The 19,325-nt window shown below is 51.7% G+C and overlaps 1 protein-coding gene across 7 annotated transcripts in view; it reads left to right on the top strand.

Moving 5' to 3' along the window:
* Positions 1-172: 172 nt before the first annotated feature.
* Positions 173-19,325, top strand: part of DDX31 (DEAD-box helicase 31) — a 69,056-nt gene continuing 49,903 nt past the window's right edge. For all 7 annotated transcript variants that reach the window (XM_062207310.1, XM_062207308.1, XM_062207307.1 and 4 more), the window contains exons 1-9: positions 173-264; positions 4,322-4,578; positions 4,678-4,753; positions 5,660-5,703; positions 6,991-7,061; positions 8,534-8,598; positions 15,657-15,701; positions 17,501-17,542; positions 18,238-18,302. In XM_062207310.1, coding sequence (XP_062063294.1) covers positions 184-264; positions 4,322-4,578; positions 4,678-4,753; positions 5,660-5,703; positions 6,991-7,061; positions 8,534-8,598; positions 15,657-15,701; positions 17,501-17,542; positions 18,238-18,302 — 746 coding nt within the window. In that variant the 5' untranslated portion in view covers positions 173-183. The remainder of the gene's footprint in view (positions 265-4,321; positions 4,579-4,677; positions 4,754-5,659; positions 5,704-6,990; positions 7,062-8,533; positions 8,599-15,656; positions 15,702-17,500; positions 17,543-18,237; positions 18,303-19,325) is intronic.

Consider the following 19,325-nt stretch of genomic DNA (forward strand, 5'->3'; position numbering starts at 1 on the left):
GAGCGGACCGGGGCGGCGGCCTCCTCCGGCTCCTCGGGGCGCGGAGCCTCGTTGCCCACGGGCCGGCGCGCAGGCTCTGCCGAGCCTTCCCGGCCGCGGAAGGCGCGGCGACGCAGGCCTCCGCGGGGCAGCCGTGCGGGGTCCTCGCGCGCCTTCCACGTGGGGTCGCGGTCCCGAGCGGCCATGGTCGCCACCCGCGGCTCGCCCGGTGCGGGGTCCGAGGCCCGGGCTGCCGCTGCCAGGGCTCTCTCCGGAGCGAGGCGGGTGAGTGCGAGCCGTGGGCAGAGTCCGGGCCCACGTGCGCGAGGCGGCCGCCCGGGCCCACGCGCGGGGGTGGTCGCGGCGGGCGGGGAGCGGGCGTGAGGCCGCAGGCCGAGTTCCTGGGGCTCCACGGAAAGGCCGGTTTGTTGCGGGGGCGAGGACGGAAATGGAAGGCTCCCCGCCGAGTGCCGTGGGCTGCGGCGTGGGGCGACCACGGGCCCACGGCGGGAAGGAGCCGGGCCGGGGTGGCGGCCGCGGGGCGGGAGCTGCTGCGACGCCGTGGGTTAGCGCGCGCGCGGGCAGGGCTGGTTTTTCTCTTTTCTGTAAGAAGTGACGCGCAGTTCCACTGAGACCCGCCGCGCAGACAGCCCCGTTCCGCGCGTGGAAGATAGAATTCCTCGAGCGCGTGGAGAAGCTCAGACCGGCCTGGCTCTCTTGGGGATTCTTTTTCTCTTTTTTTGGCGATGAGGAGGTTGAGGATGGCGGTGTTTGAGCGTAGCCCAGGGTGCGGGTGAAGCTGCGGGAGAGGAATGATGGAAAGCGGGCAGGAGCCATGGCAGCGCGGGACGTGGGGTGGGCTTCGGTGCCAGCCTGGCATGCCTGGCCGTGTGGACCTGGGGGAGCCGGCCCCAGCTCTTCCCGTGTGTAAACGGGGCGTGGTGATCTCTGCTCCGTGTAATGTCACCGCAGGATGCTGCGGGACTGCACCCCCAAAGATGCTGCCCGTGCGGGACTGCACCCCCAAAGATGCTGCCCGTCGTCTGGCCGCAGAGGCACTTACCAGCGATGGCCAGAGCGGTGCCGGCACCGCGTGCAGTGATGGATCGCTGCCTGGCCACACCTCTGATGCGCGAGTGGCCTACCTGACACGCAGGAAGCACTTGCTAAAGCTTGGAGGACCGAGGGTGTCCGATGTTACCATGGCTGGGACCAGTATCAGGAGGGGAGTGGTTGGTCAAGAGAGCCGACAAGTCTGCCTTTCCTCATCTGCATCTTTTATGGCTTTTCTTAAAAAAAAAAAAAAAAAAGATTTATATATTTATTTGAAAGAGCTACAGTTTTTTTTTTTTAAAATGTCTTGCATGAGAATGATGGATGTGTTGATCAGATTTGCCAGTAGCATGAGTAGCTAATAGCTTGGATTTGGAAAAACCTTGGCAACATATATCTCTCTAACACTGTACAAAATATTTTCTTTGTAACATTGGTTTCGGATTATTAAACTGACACCAATTTATTGTAGCAAATTTGGAAATGTTTAAAAACCCAGCCATAATCAGGTGGGCTCAGAGACAGCTACTGCTCTTAGCGTGTTGATATGTATTGTTCTAGGAAATAACAGCTTAAAACAGGAGTCAAACAGCGCAGGTCTCCTGAACAGCTTAGATACAGTTACTGCCGCGTCCTCGTCAGGATGGGGGTGTGGGATGGAGATGCCCGGCCAGACCTCACAGCTGCGCTCAGCGCTCCTGGGTTGAAAGAGCGCGGTGTCGGTCCCCGTCCTGACGGCTGGGATGGCGTGTGTGAGTGCCTACCACGCAGTCTGGCAGGGAGCAGCCGCTCGGTGCGTTTTCAATGTCAAAGTCAGGGCATGGCGTCTCAGAGTCTTGGGGCCAGATGGGCTCTGGGGATCTTCTGTCATAATCCCGCTCCCCTGGCAGGGGTGGGAGCGCAGACTCGGAGGGGAGGGACTTGCTGAACGCCGCGTGGCTGATCTTCAGCGGAGCCTGGTTGTGTCCTTGCGCCCTCTGCTCACCTGCCGCCTCGCCAGGCGTCCCTCTTACCTCCCCCGCTTCCCCGCGCCGTGGCCTCTCTGTCTGCGGGTGAGTGCTCCCGCAGCCCTTTGGACGTGCCACTCTTGTGTCCATACAGGTTGGGATTTATGTTTGCACCAGTCTGTCTTCCACCCGTCTGACTTCTTCAGGGGCCTGGCCAGTCTTTCAGCTCCGCATCATCAGGACCAGGCCGCCACGCGAATGCGCTGTGTGTGCGGGGAGGCACGCTAACGAGTCTGGTGGCCCGCAGGCTGCAGAAAGCACTCCGCGTGCTCACACGTGTCCGCTGAGCACTGACAGGCCTGTGCGGGGAGTTCAGTGCCTGCCGGAGGGACAGAGTCTCTGGTCACAAATGAGAAACATGTCCAGCAACGAGTCGTGTACAGCGCTTGTTTGTGGCCAGTGCTGCAAGGGAGAGGGGGGTACGGGTGCCAGGAGGGCCGACAGGAACGGGGAACCGTGACTTTGCTGGGTGGAGAAAGGAGGCGGGAAGGCTCTTGGCTGATAGGCAAGCCCCGGTCCCAAGGGTGTGTGTGAGTTAGCCAGCGGGAGGGTTGGAGTCCCAGGAGTGGGGATAGCACGTGCAAAGGCCCGCAGCGGGGGATGAACAGGCCAGGGTGGCTGAAGCTGGTGAGAGGGCAGAGGCCAGATTCCGGAGGGCTTTGTGGATCTTGTTACACAAGAGAGCAGTGGGAAACCTGTCTACACTATTTCACTTTGCTTGCTTTTCAAGAGATGTTGACAGAGATTCAGGCGCGGGTGTAAGGGTTTGGGGTCTGTCGTCCGAAGAAGAGGGGGAAGGGAGTTCTCTGCAGGAGGGCTCGTCCCGCACCAGAGCAAGGAAGCCGATTGTGTGTTGCTGTAGAGCGCACACCTCAGACCACAGGTGAACGTTGACGGAGGCAGCTCTTGGCCGAACGTCTGAAACAGCCCTGCGTCCCTGGAATTGGCCAGGAACGCAGCAGGCTTCCCGCTGGCGAAGGAGGAGTGCAGGCTGGGGCTGCAAGGCCCCCCTGCCAACTGGTGCTGTGAATGGTGGGCGTGGCCTTCAGACTGTGGGTGCCCTGGGGATCTGTGGCCTTTGGAGCTGGTGGGACTGCAGGGTTCCTGCCATTTCGTGCTGTCTTGCAGAGCAGGCCACTGACGTGAAACTCGACTTTCTGTTTCTTTACTCTGGAAATTCATAACCTTGGGACTCTTAAGGTTATGCTAAAAGATGAACTCCGTCGATGCTGGTTTTATTAATTCTAAATGTTTGAAGGTGTACGTATTGAATTACTTTTGGTGATGGTTACAGGGGGTGGGGGGTGCTGTTACTACTGGTTGCTTAGTCTGAAGTTGACAGTCACGGCTGAAACAAGCCAATGGATGAAGGCGCCACGATTCCAGGCAGACAGGAAAGTAGAATAGCAAGTGCTGGCCACTGAGGGATGCTGTCGTGTCCACGTGTCCACTGGAAGACACGGCCAAGGAAAATAGAGGAACTGGGCATTTCTTCTCCTGGGGGAAGTTTGGACGTCTTGTGTGGAACCACGTAGGTGTCGTGGAAATCAGAAGAACAGGCAGGAAAGACCCAGTGGCGTGCGGCCTGTAGCTCAGCGGCCGTCAGGCAGGGAGGGCTGCAGGTGACTGTGGTAGAAGTGACGGATGGAGCGGAGCTCCCGTTTGGAAGGGGAGCAGCGAGCAGGACTGTCTCCAGAGCATGGAGTCTGCAGGAACAGCGGGAGAGGCGGCTGTGGAGCCAGGGCCTGGGTCGAGCCCTGATGAAGGCTTCCGCTTCTGGCAGGGGCCGGGACGCCGCCTCCTGCTCTTCGCTGCTTCCTTAGGAAGGAGTAGGGGGGCGAGCATTCTGCCCCTGCCCTCCTGTTCTTGTGCACACGGAGACCGAGAGGGTGGGGATTGACTTCGATCCACACTGCACAGGTGGGTTCACCTTTCCTTTAGAACAGACCGCACTGGCCGCCAGGTCAGCCAAACAGTTTCTCCCTCCTCCGTCATCACCCTCGTCCTGGGTGACTTAGCAGTTAAGATAGATGGCAAGGTCTGGCAGATGAATGAGCTGAGGTTTTTCCTTTTTTTTTTTTTTTTTTTTTTTTTTCTTCCTTTTCTTTTGGAAAAGGCTGACTCAAAGAATCTGGTTGTGAACCCTCAACTGTTGCTTGGCATGTGGGGCCCGATGATCCCGGCGGGACGAGCCGCGGTTGTGTGGGCAGTCAGGCTTCACCGGGGGCCGGTCTTCATGCACTTATGCACCTCTTGTTATCTTTCCTTTGGGAACCGCGCAGCAAGCAAAGGCTGCCAAGAGGAAACAGCAAGCGTCCAGCGCGGCTCCCCCAGCAAAACGAAGGAACGACACATCGCTGCTCCCAGCCGGGAAGACTGCTGTCAGAGACGCCGAACGGGCTCTTAGGAGGCGTGCACACAAGGTGTTTTCTCCCAGGAAGTGTTCAGTTAGCACGGGTGATGACAACCGGGAGGAGAAACCGTGCATTAAGACTTCGTCGTTGTTTAAAAACAACCCTGAGATCCCAGAGCTGCCCAGGTATGTGCAGGGCAGACGGGCCCCGGGGCACAAGAGCCCTGTGTTCTGCCCTCCTCTTCGCTGGCCTGGAGCTGACGCCTGGCTTTGTTCGCTTTGCAGACCTGAGGTGCAGCAGGTGCGCGAGACGGTGTTCACTCCCGACACGTTCCAGGAGCTGGGCCTCCACCCACACCTGGTGAGTATCTTGCAGCATTTTACGGGCCAGGTTTGTCGTTTGTTCATTCAGAAAGTCTGAAACGACAGTGCTAGGAAGAGGAAATTGCGGGGTGTTTCTCCTGCCTCTGGTCAGCTTTCGGGGAGCTCTGCCAGGGTGCAGTCACCCGTCACTGTCTCCTGAGCCCAGGGCCTCCCATACCTAACACAGTGCAGCGCGAGCCTTTGCTGACTGAACTTACGACGGTTTCTGGACGGGTGTCTGGTTGAAGCCATGGGTGCTGGCAGATGGCACAGTGACCACGGGAGAGAGAAGTGAGCTGGCATCTTGCTGGTGAGGGACGTGTGCAACGTTTGAAAAAAGGAAGAAGAAGCTATTTAAATGCATTTTCTACCAACAGACACTTAAAAAAAAGAAGCATGAGTGAGTTTTCCAGACTTACAAGCAAGGAGAGCAAAGAGCATGTTGGTGTTGAGAACAGTCTGCTCGCTGCGGCTCACAGGGCCCCAGCTGCCCTGCCCTTTCCTCTAAGGCTGGGTTGGAGGGCTGGTGTTCTCACTAGAGGTTCAAGCGGGTTTCTCAGCCTGGGGCAGCAGCCGCTGGGGCTGCATAGCTCCTTGTGGTGGCCCTGTCCTGTGTGTTACAGGAGGTTTCACAGCACCCCAGGCCTGTTGGCCACTCAGTGACGGTTGCACCCCTCCCCTGGTTGCAACACCCAGAGGTCTCTCCAGATATTGCCACGAGAGCTCTGGGGGCAGGGACCAGAACCACCCCCAGTTGCGGATCCCTCAATTGGAAGAACTTAATTTGATCCTGATAATCACTGTCATCCCAATACTTTCTTCTTTTTTGCATAATTTCCATTAAGTATGTTTATATAAAAAAAATTGGTCATCAAAGAAAAATGCTTTTTGTTTTCTCTTTCAGATTTCCACAATAAATACAGTTTTTAAAATGTCTAGTATGACCAGGTAAGTGTTCCAGGCTACTCTTGGTTTTCCTGGGGCTGAAGTGGGTGTAACCAGATGCCAGGCGGTTGTCTGTGGCGGGTGCAGCGGATCTGGGTCTTGGTGTTAGAAAGCAGAGCCAGATTATCGGCAGTTGTGAGCTGCACGCAGCTCTTAGCCCCTCGGCTTCCTGCCTGTGGAGAGGAGAGGTGGGTTTCCTGCAGTCTGTTCCCTGCTCTACCCTGTGTGGCTGTTTGGCTCGGAGGATCAGCTGTTGTCTGCTTCCCTGAAAAGAACTGGCCAGCAGACAGAATTTGGTCACGTTATTTCTTAGTTTGGGAAGTGGGGTCAGCCCAAAAGGCAGGAGGGAATATTTGGCTGGAGGTAGTGGAATACCAAAGATCGTTTGAGATGTTTGTTAGTGATGAGTCCTAGAAAGCAGAGAGAAGGTGTGGGGGAGGCGAGGGTCCCCACTTTGGACACGAAGGCTTTATTAGTGGTCACTCTTCAGCAGTTAGGTCAGGAAGAACACTGAAGGCTGTGGAGCCCCCAGCAGTTGCTTTTGTTTGTTTTATCAACCAAGTTTAAGAGATTTCTGTGGAGACACACATCGCAGTGTGTCCTAACACTTCTTGGAGTAAGCTGATGGCTGCCTGGGTAGCTGGCCTACTTCCCTTTGCTGTTCACAGGGAGATCCCAGTATTGCATTGGATTGTGCTCCCTACTCCTGGTAGAAGGCAAGAGAGCATCTGGTACATTGTTACGATAATTCTGTTTTTTCTCTCTTGTCTGATTTTTAATTTTTTAGAAATTTGAGGGACTAAGAGAGCTCCCATCCTCTGGCTTACTCTCCAAATGCCCACAACAGCCAGGGCTGGGCCAGAGCCTCAGCCTCCTGGCAGGAGTGCAGCGCCCGTCTCCCACCTGGGGGACGGAAGCCACTTACTTGGGCTGTCACTGCCGCCTCCCAGGGTCTGCTTGGAGAGCTGGAGTCAGACGCCAGAGCCGGGCACTCTGGATGGGACGTGGGTGTCTCAACCCCCAGACCAAGTGCCTGGTCCTGTCCAGTTTTCTCAAAAATGAGTCTCTGTCTTGCCTCACTATTTTCAGCTAAGTTCCAGAAACTTAGCTAGCATTTTATCAAACGTTTCTTAGCACCGTTGCTGGAATGTTCGAGAAACTCGTAAGGTGGGAGTTGCTGGGGAGGCAGCATGGAGCAGTTGCGTCGTGCGTGCCCTGTATGTCCGTCTGTGAACACAGCTGGGTAACCTGTTTTATGTAACGTGTGCTTTTTCTTTTGGGCGGCCCAAGTGTTCAGAAGCGCAGCATCCCTGTGTTGCTGGAAGGCAGAGATGCTCTGGTGAGATCCCAGACGGGCTCAGGTGAGTCATCGTTTAGGCTCTGCCCTTCGTCCTGTGGTTCCCAGGACCCCCGGTCTTGCAGTAGAATCCACAGGGTGGTGGTAGTGGTGCTGGGTGTTTTGTTTTGTCTGGGCGAGGAAGGCCATGCTTACTCTCGATGAGTACCCTGAATTTGTTCCCATAGGAAAATGAAGGGACCCCCCAACGGTGCCACGATCAGGACTGGTTAGGAAATGGTCACTTGTGCTATTGGCTCCCAGGCCTCGCTCCAGCGGGCGATGGCTGTCTCCTTCTGGTGTGAAGCAGAGCCCTGGCGTAAGTGTGTGCTGGTCGGAGGCTAGTGTGAGCTCGAGGACGGAACGCTAGGTTCCAGACCCCGTGGGCTTGCCCCCTGCCTGACCGGCATGCTCAGCGGCAGCCCACCTGTTCTCCAATCCCGCCAGGGTGCACACCCAGCGGTTTTTGCCTTCCGCTGGCCATTAGAGGCCGGCTCCAGGATCCAACTTGAGTGTGATCCTATCAGTGCCACAGAGGACATTTAACTGACTTGGTCATTAAGGAAGGTTGTAGAGGAGAAATTGCCTTTGTTTTTGTTTTTGTTTAAAGATTTATTTATTTATTTGAAAGGCAGAGTTACAGAGAGGCAGAGAGAGAGAGAGGTCTTCCATCCGCTGGTTCACTTCCCAGATGGCCATAACTGCTGGAGTTGTACCAATCCAAAGCCAGGAGCCAGGAATTTCTCCTGGGTCTCCCACACGAGTGCAGGGGCCCAAGGACCTGGGCCATCTTCTACAGCTTTCCAAGGCCACAGAAGAGAGCTAGATCAGAAGTGGAGCAGCCAGGACTCGAACCCTTGCCCATATGGGATGCTGGCACTGTAGGCTGTGGCTTTACCCACTTCACTATAGTACTGGCCCCCAATTTTTTTTTTTTTTTTTTTTTTTTTTTAAGATCTGTTTACTTGAAGGACAAAGCGGCAGAGAGAGAGAGAGAGAGAGAGAGAGAGAGAGAGATCTTCTGTCAGCCTGTTTACTCCCTCAGTGGCCAAGACAGCCAGGTCTGGACCAGGTCAAAACCAGGAGCAAGGAACTCCACCCAGGTCTCCCATATGGGTGGCAGGAACTCGAGCTCTCAACTACCTTCCCAGGTGCATTAACAGGAAGCTGGATCAGAAGCCGAGTAGCCAGGACTAAAACTGTCTTCTGCAGACAAACACCAAGTTGACCTGTTGTGTGTTGTTAGTCTCCCTTGTTAGATGGATAAAGGGGCTGAAAGTTGGATTTTTGAGGAGCCTGAATTCACAGTTAAGTTGGGGGCTAGGACCAGCAGGTGAAGCCCCTTCTTCCCTCTGCTGCTTGTGTGATGTGCAGGTTTTTCCCTGTCCCCAGAATCTGGTGCCATCCCGAGCCAGAAGAGCCCGCTTCCTTTATGACCTTGACTTTTCCTAGATCTGCAGGGTGTGCGATTTTACTGATTTTGCTCTTTTTTAAAAGGGAAAACTCTTGCTTATTGCATCCCTGTGGTTCAGTCTCTTCAAGCAATGCCATCAAAAATACAGGTGAATGTAAACATGTTTTTCTGTTTCTGTTTATAGTGCACTAGCAGCCATCACACTAGGCTGTGGAGTGGCGTCAGCTATGAATGTGTTTTCATTTAGCATTGTTTTCTTTTAAACATTTATTTATTTATTTATTTGAGAGGCAGAGATATAGAGAGAAGCAGAGGGAGAGACAGAGATCTTCCATCTGCTGGTTCACTCCCCATATGACTACAGCAGCTGGGGCTGGGCCAAGCCGGAGCCAGGACCCAGGACCCAGGAGCTTCTTCCTGGTCTTCCACGTGGGTGCAGAGGCCCAAGCACTTGGGCCATCTTCCACTGCTTTCCCAGGCTCATTAGCAGGGAGCTGGATCAGAAGTGGAGAGCCTGGACTCAAACTGGCATCCATATGGGATGCTGGCAGCATAAGCAGAGGCTTAACCTTCTGTGTCACAGTTCCAGTCCCCTAATGTTGTTTTCTTAATATATTTATTCATTGACTGCATCTAAAGACTGGGTTGCAGAATTAGAAGTGTATTAAGGGGCTGGCACTGCGGTGTAGCAGGTGAAGCCACCACCTGCAGAGCCAGCATCCCATGTGGGCATCATTTCTAATCCCAGCTGCTCCGCTTCCAGCCAGGTCTGCTGTGGCCTGGGAAAGCAGTGGAAGATGGCCCAGGTCCTTGGGCCTCTGCACCCACGTGGGAGACTCAGAAGAGGCTCCTGGCTTTGGATTGGCCCAGCTCCAGCTGTTGCAGCCGTTTGGAGAGTGAACCAGCGATGGAAGACTTTTTTCTCTCTCTTTCTCTCTTCTCTCTCTCTGCCTCTCTGGAACTCTGCCTTTCAAGTAAATAAATAAATCTTTTAAGAAAAAGGAAGAAGTATATTAAGCCTACCTGAGATGTGAATGACAAATACCATCCATAGACTAAAATATCCATGAGTCCAGATTGCCATAAATAAATAATCAAATGAATGAATGGGGATGAGTTCAAGCAAGTAAACGTGGAAGTGATGTCGAGAGAATCACCGTTTGGCAAACGCCGCAGTAAAACTGTTTCAGGCATGAATCGTCATAGATCCTGAAATAAAATGGATGAAACCACAGCGAAAGGTGGAATGTTCATACAGTCTCAAGGTGTTTCCACGTAGGATGCTTCTTGGTTACAAAGGGAAAACCAGCGGCTTGCAGCTGGGAAGCCTGCCTGCTCCCGTTGCCTTCACCGAGTGCTCACAGTTGGCGTCCCCGGTGCTGAGCCTCCTGGTAGGGAGTGCTGAGGAGGACACTGCCTCTCTGTTTCCTTGCCAAAAAATGTGGAACCAGAATGCACCTGCAGGGGAACACCTGACAAACTTAGATCAAGGAGCATTCTACAGAATAACCGGGCAGGGGTCTTCAAAAGTGTTGAGTCCTAACTGCAGACAAAGAAATACTGACGAACTGCTCCAGACGGAGAGATGAGAGACAACAGTGAGATGCAGTGCGCTGGACCTAGATTGCATTGATCTGGAAATAGGACATGCATAGGTCAGTGGATATTTGATTAAGATCTATAGATTAGGCCGGCGCTGCAGCTCACTAGGCTAATCCTCTGCCTGCCGCGCCAGCACCCCGGGTTCTAGTCCTGGTTGCTCCTCTTCCAGTCCAGCTCTCTGCTGTGGCCCGGGAAGGATGGCCACAAGAGCTTGAGCCCTGTACCCACGTGGGAGACCAGGAGGAAGCACCTGGCTCCTGGCTTCGGATTGGCGTAGCGGCCATTTGGGGGGTGAACCAACGGAAGGAAGACCTTTCTCTCTGTCCCTCTCTCTCACTGTCTAACTCTGCCTGTCCAAAAAAAAAAAAAAACCTATAGATTAGTAATATGGATCAATGTTAATGTCCTGATTTTGATAATTACAATGTAGTTTTCATAATTTCTGACATACGTGGGAACTAGAGTGAGAGTATTTAAGAATTCCTTGTACTATTTTTGGCAATTTCTTACAAGTCTGAAATTATTTCAAAGTGAGTAGGTTGAAGCATTTTAAAAATCAATCTTTTTTTTTTTTTTAAAGATGTGTTTGTTTATTTGAAAGATAGAAATGCAGAGAGATGAGAAAGAGAGGTCTTCCATCTGCTGGTTCATTCCCCCAAATGGCTGCAACAGCCAGGGCTGGGCCAGGTTGAAGCCAGGAGCAGGAGGTTCTTCCAAGTCTCCCAGGTGGGTGCAGGGGCCCAGCACTTGGGCCATCTTCCGCTGCTTTCCCAGGCACACTAAAAGGGAGCAGGATCAGAAGTGGAGCAGCGGGACTTGTGGGATGCCCATGTGGGATGCCGGCACTGCAGGCGGATGCTTAACCTTCTACGCCACAGTGCAGCCCCCTAAAAATCAATTTTCAAAAGCCCTATGGTCATCTAGATGATGGATATCCATACAACCATTGGGAGTGGCATTTGGGGCTGGGTATTTGGCACAGCAGTGACATGACTGCTTAGGATACCTGTGTCCCTAACCAGGGGACCAGGTTTGAGTCTCAGCTACTCCGGTTCTGATCCAGCTTCCTGCTCGTGTGCGTTCAGGGAGGCGCGGTGATGGCTGAAGGGCCGGGGTCCCTGCCGCCCACAGAGGAGATCAGACGGCCTTCCCGGCTCCTGGCTTTAGTCTGATCCAGCTGTGCTGTTGCCAGCATTCAGGGAGTGAACTAGCAGATGGAAGGTCTGTCTCTGTCTCTGCCTTTCAAGTAAAAACAATGAAAGTGAATGAAATTAAACGTGAGGTTTTTCAGTTATTACTTGCAAACTTGAGCTTCTGCTCTTGCCGCGTTAATTAAAGAAAGGCAGATTACAAAGCAGTGTGATCCTGTTAACTCCAGTTTCATAAATAATAGTTTATGTCTATATAGACGTGAAGAAGTAGAAGGGTACTTGGCAAATTGTTAATACTGGTTTTCCCTGAGGTGGGTAAATGAGGAATTTTATTTCCTGGAGGAAACTGATTTACTTTCTCATTACACACTTTGCAGTGAGATAATTCATGTAAAGTGTTTAGCGTTGTCCCTGGCACACAGTTAGAGAAGAATAAATGTGAGTTATTGTCATCACACACTCCAGAGGAACTTGTTGCCAGTAGAGGTTTTCCTTCACCCCAGGCTGGAGAGTCTGGGAGTGTCTGAGCTGGAGTGGGCGTGTCCGTGCTGGAGTGGGCGTGTCCGTGCTGGAGTGGGCGTGTCCGAGCTGGGGTGGGAGCGTCCGAGCTGGGGTGGGAGCGTCCGAGCTGGGGTGGGAGCGTCCGAGCTGGGGTGGGAGCGTCCGAGCTGGAGTGGGAGTGTCTGAGCTGGAGTGGGTCCTACAGTTGTAGCCCGGCTCTGACTGCCTAGCTCATGAGCTGAGGAGGAGAGCAGGGGAGTGACACAGAGGCCAGATGGACAGTGCAGAGGTGGCTCCTCTTCTCTTTCGTCTGTAGTCTGTAGTCTTGAGTAAATCAGTTCATCCCTCCGTGTGTGTGTCTTCACCCATGGCACGTGGACAGTTGCAATGAGGGTTACATGAGCTATGTGTGAAGTGTTGGGACCTGGTGTCTGCACCTGATAATGTGTGTCACATGTTAGCCATCACTGCCACCACCAGCACCACCACTACCATCACCACCAGCAGCAGCAGCACCACCACCATCACCACCATTACCATCATCACCACCAGCACCACCAGTACCACTGCCACCACCACCACCATTACCATCACCACCAGCAGCAGCACCACCAGCAGCAGCACCAGTACCACTGCCACCACCACCATACCATCATCATCACCAGCACCACCAGTACCACTGCCACCACCAGCACCATTACCATCACCACCAGCACCACCACCATTACCATCACCACCACCAGCAGCACCATCACCACCATCACCTCCGTTACCATCACCACCAGCAGCAGCAGCACCACCTGCACCACCACCATTACCATCACCACCAGCAGCAGCACCACCATCACCACCATTACCATCATCACCACCAGCACCACTAGTACCAGCACCACCACCATTACCACCACCAGCACCACTAGTACCAGCACCAGCACCATTACCATCACCACCAGCACCAGCACCACCACCCACCAGCAGCAGCAGCAGCAGGGTCTTGTGGCTGCTTTGAACAACAGTAATTTGATTTACTTTTGTTGAAAACCATTAACCATGTAGTGTTTTATTTGTTGAAATAGGAGGGTATTTCATTCAGAAAGTTAATGGAAAATAGAATTAAAAGATAACTCACATCTTCCATGAACTTTTTGAAGACGCCTTGTATCTGTAGATATCATTAACGGGCCATTCTGTCAGAGGCTGGTGTGTTGGAGGAACCCTGGTCCCAAGCCCCACGTGGGTTCCCTTGCTTCAGTGCAGTCCTTGGGGTTCCCAGTAGGAGCGTCTGGAGGGAGCAGCAGGTCAGGCGCTTGAGGGTGGTCAGTCCCATGGATGCTGGCATGAGAGGGACCGTGTCCGTGTCTGCCGGCCTGCAGCTGTGTGGGCCCTGGTTTCTTCAGCATCACATCCCTCCTTCCCTTACGCGGGCCCTGGGAGACACTGACTTTCCTTCCTTCTCCGTGTAGTAACAACTCTCGAAATGTCAGCATCTCCTAACGTCACACAGCGGCATGTTGGTAGCGTTGTACTAACATGTTTACCGTTCCTGGCTTGGGCTCCTGTGTAGTCTCACAAGTTGGTGCTGGGTACAGACTGAATTTCAAATCTTTTTCTCCTTTTGGGTAAATATTTCCCATGCAAAACATGAACAGCACACGAGTAATTGGATTTGCTGCTGCGTCTGCCCCCGGCTTCTGCCCTGCTGCTGTTCTCATCCATGCGCTCATCTGTGCTCCGGTGATGTGCAAGGCACTGTTGACTTGGGGGCCTGAGTCAGAGAGCTCTGGTTTCTCTCTATTTTTTAAATTATTATTTGTTACATACAGTTGTATGTGGTTTAAAAATGGAGAGTACCAAACGTACGCATGGTGACAAGTGAGTCCTTCTACTCTCCCTTACCCCGTGGCCTGTGTGCTCGTGTGGGCCTGAGTACGCGCAGTTCCTCGCCCCTCTTGCTGTGACGCCTGCTTTCTGAGACATTCACAGTGCGCGCGGTGTCCTCTGCCTCGGCGCCGCCATCTGGAGCTGCCTGGTTGTTTAGAGCGGCCGCTCAGTGGGAGTCCATTGCGTGTTTGTGCTGTGACTGACTCATTCCCTCCGGAGTAGGTGGGACTTTCATCGTGTCCGTTATTTTGCCACAAACAAATACAGTCTGTAGATAGTCTACAGCTTGCTTTGTTCACACATATGTATCTGTAGTATAGTTTACATTTTTATTTTAGTAGGTAATGCCAGGTTTGACTTTTAAATCATTGTGCGGGCCTGCACTCCCACCAACCGTGTACAGGAGTTCCTGGTTGCTCATGCCCTCGTCAACACTCTCAGCTATTTTATTTTTGCTCATTTAATGGCAAAAAGGAAAAATACTTTATCATAGTTTCAGTTTGAATATCTCTTAGGAGCAAAACTGAACTTCTTTTCTTGTGTGAAAGTATGTGTAGTAACCAGTGTTTTGAATTCTTATTTCCGTAGATCTGCTGTTACTGGGTTTTATCCTTCTTTCTCGAATTTTCGCTTGGGTTGTAGACTTGTAAGTTGGGAGATTAGCCCTCTGTCTAAGAGTGCTTTGTTTGCCCCAGTGTCATGTGACTCATGCTTTGGTTTTAGTTATTATTTTTCCATACTGAAATTTTCAATTTTTCTGGGACAAAACATGTTGGTGTTTCTTTTATGGTTTCTGAGTTTTGTGTTCTCTATAAAAAAGGTCATTTTAGTTCCAGCTTTATTTTTCTAACTTTATTTTTTCCTCAAAGCTCTTTTGAATAATCCATCTCTCCCCTACTAATACAAAATGGCCCTTATATTATTCCATAAATTTGTCTGTCTTTGATTCTGTTCTCGATTCTGTTTGCCATTGAGATCTCTATTTATGTGCCAGTATCATTTTTTAAACTGCCAAAGCTTTAAATCATTTTGATATCTAATATGCTTTTCATAAATGTCTTGGTTATTTTTGCAAATTTTTTTAAAGAAATTAAAGGCTTTTTTTAAAGATTTTATTTATTTATTTGAAAGGCAGAGTTAGAGAGAGGCAGAGGCAGAGAGAGAGAGGTCTTCCATCCGCTGGTTCACTCCCCAGATGGCCATAATGGCTGGAACTGCGCCGATCCGAAGCCAGGAACTGCTTCTGGGTCTCCTCCATGGGTGCAGGGGCCCAAGCACTTGGGCTGTCTTCTGCTTTCCCAGGCCATAGTAGAGAGCTGGATTAAAAGTGGAACAGCTAGGACTTGAACCAGTGCCCATATGGGATGCTGGCTTTACTGGCATCAAGTGGCGGCTTTACCCGCTATGCCACAACGCTCGCACCAATATTTTTGCAAATTTATTTTTTTCTTAGGAACTTTGAAATCAGCTTGTCTAGTTATATATTTTATATATGCATATATACACACATACATACTTACGGTGTTTTGTTAGAATTGTACAATATTCGTGGATTGGTTTAAAAATAATTAGTTCATTTTTAATATTGATGTAGACCACGTCATTCCATGTACTCAGATTTTATTTTATGCTCCTCAGAGGTATTTTAAAAGTTTCCTCGTATAGAATTTGTACACTTTGGCTAAGCTTTTTTTATCTTTTTTGTTGCTGTTAGAACTGTGGGTTCTTCTCTCGTTGCATTTCTAGCATTCTGTGTTAGAATACTGTTGATGTCTGTAGGTTAAGTTTGCATTCAGCTACCCGATTGCAGTCTCCTACTTGTGGTAAATTTTCAGCTGAGGTGGTATCATGCTGTCTGCCAACGTGAGTTTGTGTGTATCTCCACTGTTGCATGGCTTGTCTGTCTGTCTTGCCTGACTGCATGGTCCAGGACCTCCAGGACAGTGCTCTATGGTGCTGAGGGTGCCGGGCGTTCTTGTCTCCTGATCTCTACAGCCAGCTGCCTTCAGCTCCGTCGTCTGGAGTCTGTGGCCTTTATTTACCCACTCACCGCGTGTCTTTTTGTCAACAGCGCAGCGATGGCCCCTATGCTCTGGTGATAGTGCCGACGCGAGAGGTAAGCAGGCTCGCCTTCCTGGGCCTCCTAAGCGAGTGCTCTGGTGATGTCCTTTTAACTTTAAGTTTTACCTTGCATGCTGTTTTCCTTTCCTTTGCTGGTTCCTAGTAGGATGGGAAACTCAAGCACTCTTGGAAAATAATAAGTGCAGAAAAGCATTTCCTTGTCAAAAAAACCACTGGTGGCACTATTAAATTTCTGTCCCTTGAAAAGGGATTAAAGGGGCCAGTGCTGTGGCGCAGCTGGGTTAGGCCGCTGCCTGTGACACTCCGGCTGCTCCACTTCTGAGCCAGCTCCTTGCTGATGCTCTTGGGAAAGCAGAGGAAGGTGACCTGGGTGCTTGGGCCCCTGCACCCGTGTGAGAGACTCAGATGGAGCTCCTGGCTCCTGGCTTTGACCTGGCCCAGCCTGGTGGTTGTGGCCATTTGGGCAGTGAAGCAGCAGCTGGAAGACCTGTCCATCTGCCTCTTTCTCTCTCTCTGCAACTCTCCCTTTGAAATAAATAAATCTTTAAAAATAAATGAAATTTATGGTTTTTACTTATTTTCATTTTATTTGAAAGGAAGGGAGAGAAATCTTTCATCTGCTGATTCATTCCCCAAAAGGTTGTAGTAGCCAGGGCTGGGCCAGGCTGAAGCCAGGAGCCCAGAACTCAATCCGGGTGTCCCATGGAGGTGGCAGGAAACTGGCTTCAGACGCCGAGCTGGGACATGAGCCCAGGTGCTGTGATGCGGGTGCAGGCATCCCAGGTGCTGGCTTAACTGCTGCACCAAACACCGCCCTCCTAGTTTGTTTTTTGTCTTTTTTTAACAAGTTAATTCAAACTCAAGAGCATTGGCTCTGAAATTGAACTTTTATTTTTTAAAGAAACTATTACTACGAAAACTTCCCTTTTTTCTGAAAGTTAAATTTCTCCATGTTTTTCTTTCTTGGTGGAAATCTCTGCTGCCTGATCTGTTTTATTTGCCTACAGAGCCAGTTTCAGATTGGGTGTCTGTTTTCTGTATCAGATGCTAATCATTCTGTTGCAGAAAATTGATTATGGAGGTGGAGGTTTTGAGTCAGCCTTTTTATAGCCTGCGGAGCCTGCGCTCAGCTCTGCTCACGAGAACAGGCAGAGGCTCTAAATCTTTGCAGCACAAACTTGCTCCTTGCTTAGGATGTCTCATGAATACTAACTAAGTGCCGTGTGTGTATATGTGTATTTTATATATTTATGTATATATATGTGTATATCCTTGGATAACAGGGTACTGTAGAGAATTTTTTGACGGTGGTTAATATTAGAACATTAACTTTTACTTCATCTGGTTTCCGCTGGGCATGTGGGTTTTGCCTTGTTTTTGTTTTCGTAGACTTGGGGAACGAGCATCTGCCAGCCTGAGACGCCCTGGCCTGGTCTCCCTCAAAGGCCAGCCTGTGCGTCCCCATCCTGCTTTACCCCCCATCCACCAGCGATACTGTCTCTCTGAGGAGCGCTAGATTGGGGGTTGACTTTCCCCTTTTTTCCAACTTTGTGCACCAAAGACTTGAACTTCTCTGTGTGACACTCTGGGAATTTGAGCCAGCAGAGGGAGCACAACACACTATTTTTGTGTATGTCAAAGAACCAGATGTGTTACCTTTACGCTCGGTTGTGAAACCAGCCCAAGAAGGAGGCGCGTCTCTGGGCAGATTCTGTGCACATAGGGTCTTTCTTCCCTGGAGCTTTACCTCGAGGTGGAAGTCTCGATCCTGATCCGTTACAGTGCCTGGGAGGGGCGGGGACGCTGCTCACGGTTTGTGTTCACCCTCCACAGCTGGCTCTGCAGAGCTTTGACACCGTCCAGAAGCTACTTAAGGTAAGGCAGGCGTGCGTCAGCTCTGTCCTCCTGGGCTGACTTGTGAGGGAAGATTGCCCCGTCTTTCCCTGTCCTCGCTGGGGTAGGAATTACTCTCGGCCCCTCCCCTTGATGTCCCAGCTTTTGCTGGCACAGTGTTTAAGGTGGTGCTGATCTCGGCCTTGTTCCCCGTCAGCTTCCAGCCCAGCCGAGTCACCGCGCTTCCTGGTGCTGGAGGTTGCGTGCTCTGTTCGTCCCCGTCAGTAGCAGGCCATGGGCTGAGACCCGGGGCACAACCTCAGGAGAGCAGCTTCAGAGCCAGAGTGGGGATGGGTAAAGACAGAGCGAGAAGGCTTCGGACTCAGAGCCTCCGGCCCCGCGAGTTAGCGCGTGATTGCTCTGTCCTGCCCCTCCCCAAGGCAGGGAGAGGGCACTCAGCTTGCTGGAATGTGTTTTCAGTTCAGGCTCAGTGGGGAAAGGCGGGGCAGCTCCTGGGACCATCGCGAACGCGCCCGTGTCTCACCCATGGTGCGGGAGCTGACTGTCGCTGTCGTTCTGGTGACTGCCGCTCGTGACCGTGTGTGCAGCCCCCCTCGCGGTGAAAAGCCCAAGTCCTCCTGCTCTGCCTGCTTGTTTAAGGGGTCGGAATCTAGAGTCAGTCTCTGTGTTTTCAGCGGAGGAGCGTTGCGCTGATTTTGGTCTGTGTCTGTCTCTAGCCTTTTACCTGGATCGTGCCCGGAGTGTTAATGGGAGGAGAGAAGAGAAAGTCAGAAAAAGCCAGGTGAGAGGAGGTCCATTCACTGCTGGTTCCTTTTTGAATCTGTCTTCCCTTCTGTTCGATAAAACTTGGTCCTTCCAAACCTGGAGAGACCCCTGTCTCCAGCCAGGCTTCCTATCCCCGTACGTAGAGACAGCCCGCGTCGGCCGAGAACCGTCACCTGCAGACAGTGCTGCAGTTTGAAATGTTGACGAGCCTCCCGTAGGTTCCCGTCTGATGTGGTTGGCAACAGCGCTCAGTGTCTTCCTGACCGCCGCCCCACGATGGCCCACAGACGCGCCCCGCCCCCACCTCCAGCGTGGGCACCTTCTGTGTGGCTTTGCTGTTCAGTTTTATAGAAATGAGATCACAAACATAACACCTTGCAGTTCACTTTTTATATCCGAATACATTGGTCCCTCATTTTTTTATTAGCACTTAAAACTGGTGTCAGTGAAAATTGTTGAACAAGTATATGCCAAATTACCTGCATTGTTTCTAAAATTCTTTTAAAGCATTTATTTATTTATTAGAAAGGCAGTTACAAGAGGGGAGGAAAGAGACAAAGAGAGAAGTCTGCCTTCCACTGATTCACCCCCCAAAGGGCTGCACTGAGTTGGGCCAGCCTGAAGCCAGAAGCTGCTTCCGTGTCTCCCACAGGGGTGCCGGGGCCATCCCCTGCTGCTTTCCCAGGCACATTAACAGGGAGCCGGATTGGCAGTGGAGCAAGCGGCCAGGACTCGAACCTGGGGCCTATACGTTATGCTGGCGTTGCAGGCAGGTGGCAGCTTTACTTGCTGTGCCACAACACTGACCTAAAATATTTTTATTGTATGACAGCTCATTAATTAGTAGTCACCGCCAGCCATGTATAACAAGCCTGAAACCTGTAGGCGTTGCTCAGGGTTGAATTCTGCTATGAAAACACAAACAGTGTGGTGGTTTTCCTCTCACTGTCCAGTCTGATGGATCCAGTCCAGGACTGGCAGTGTGCTCTGGTGTCTTTTTCTGCCATTGTAGGAGGCTCCCATGCATGATTACCTCATG

The sequence above is a fragment of the Lepus europaeus genome, chromosome 12, assembly GCF_033115175.1.
Source record: "Lepus europaeus isolate LE1 chromosome 12, mLepTim1.pri, whole genome shotgun sequence".
Lineage (NCBI taxonomy): Eukaryota > Metazoa > Chordata > Mammalia > Lagomorpha > Leporidae > Lepus > Lepus europaeus.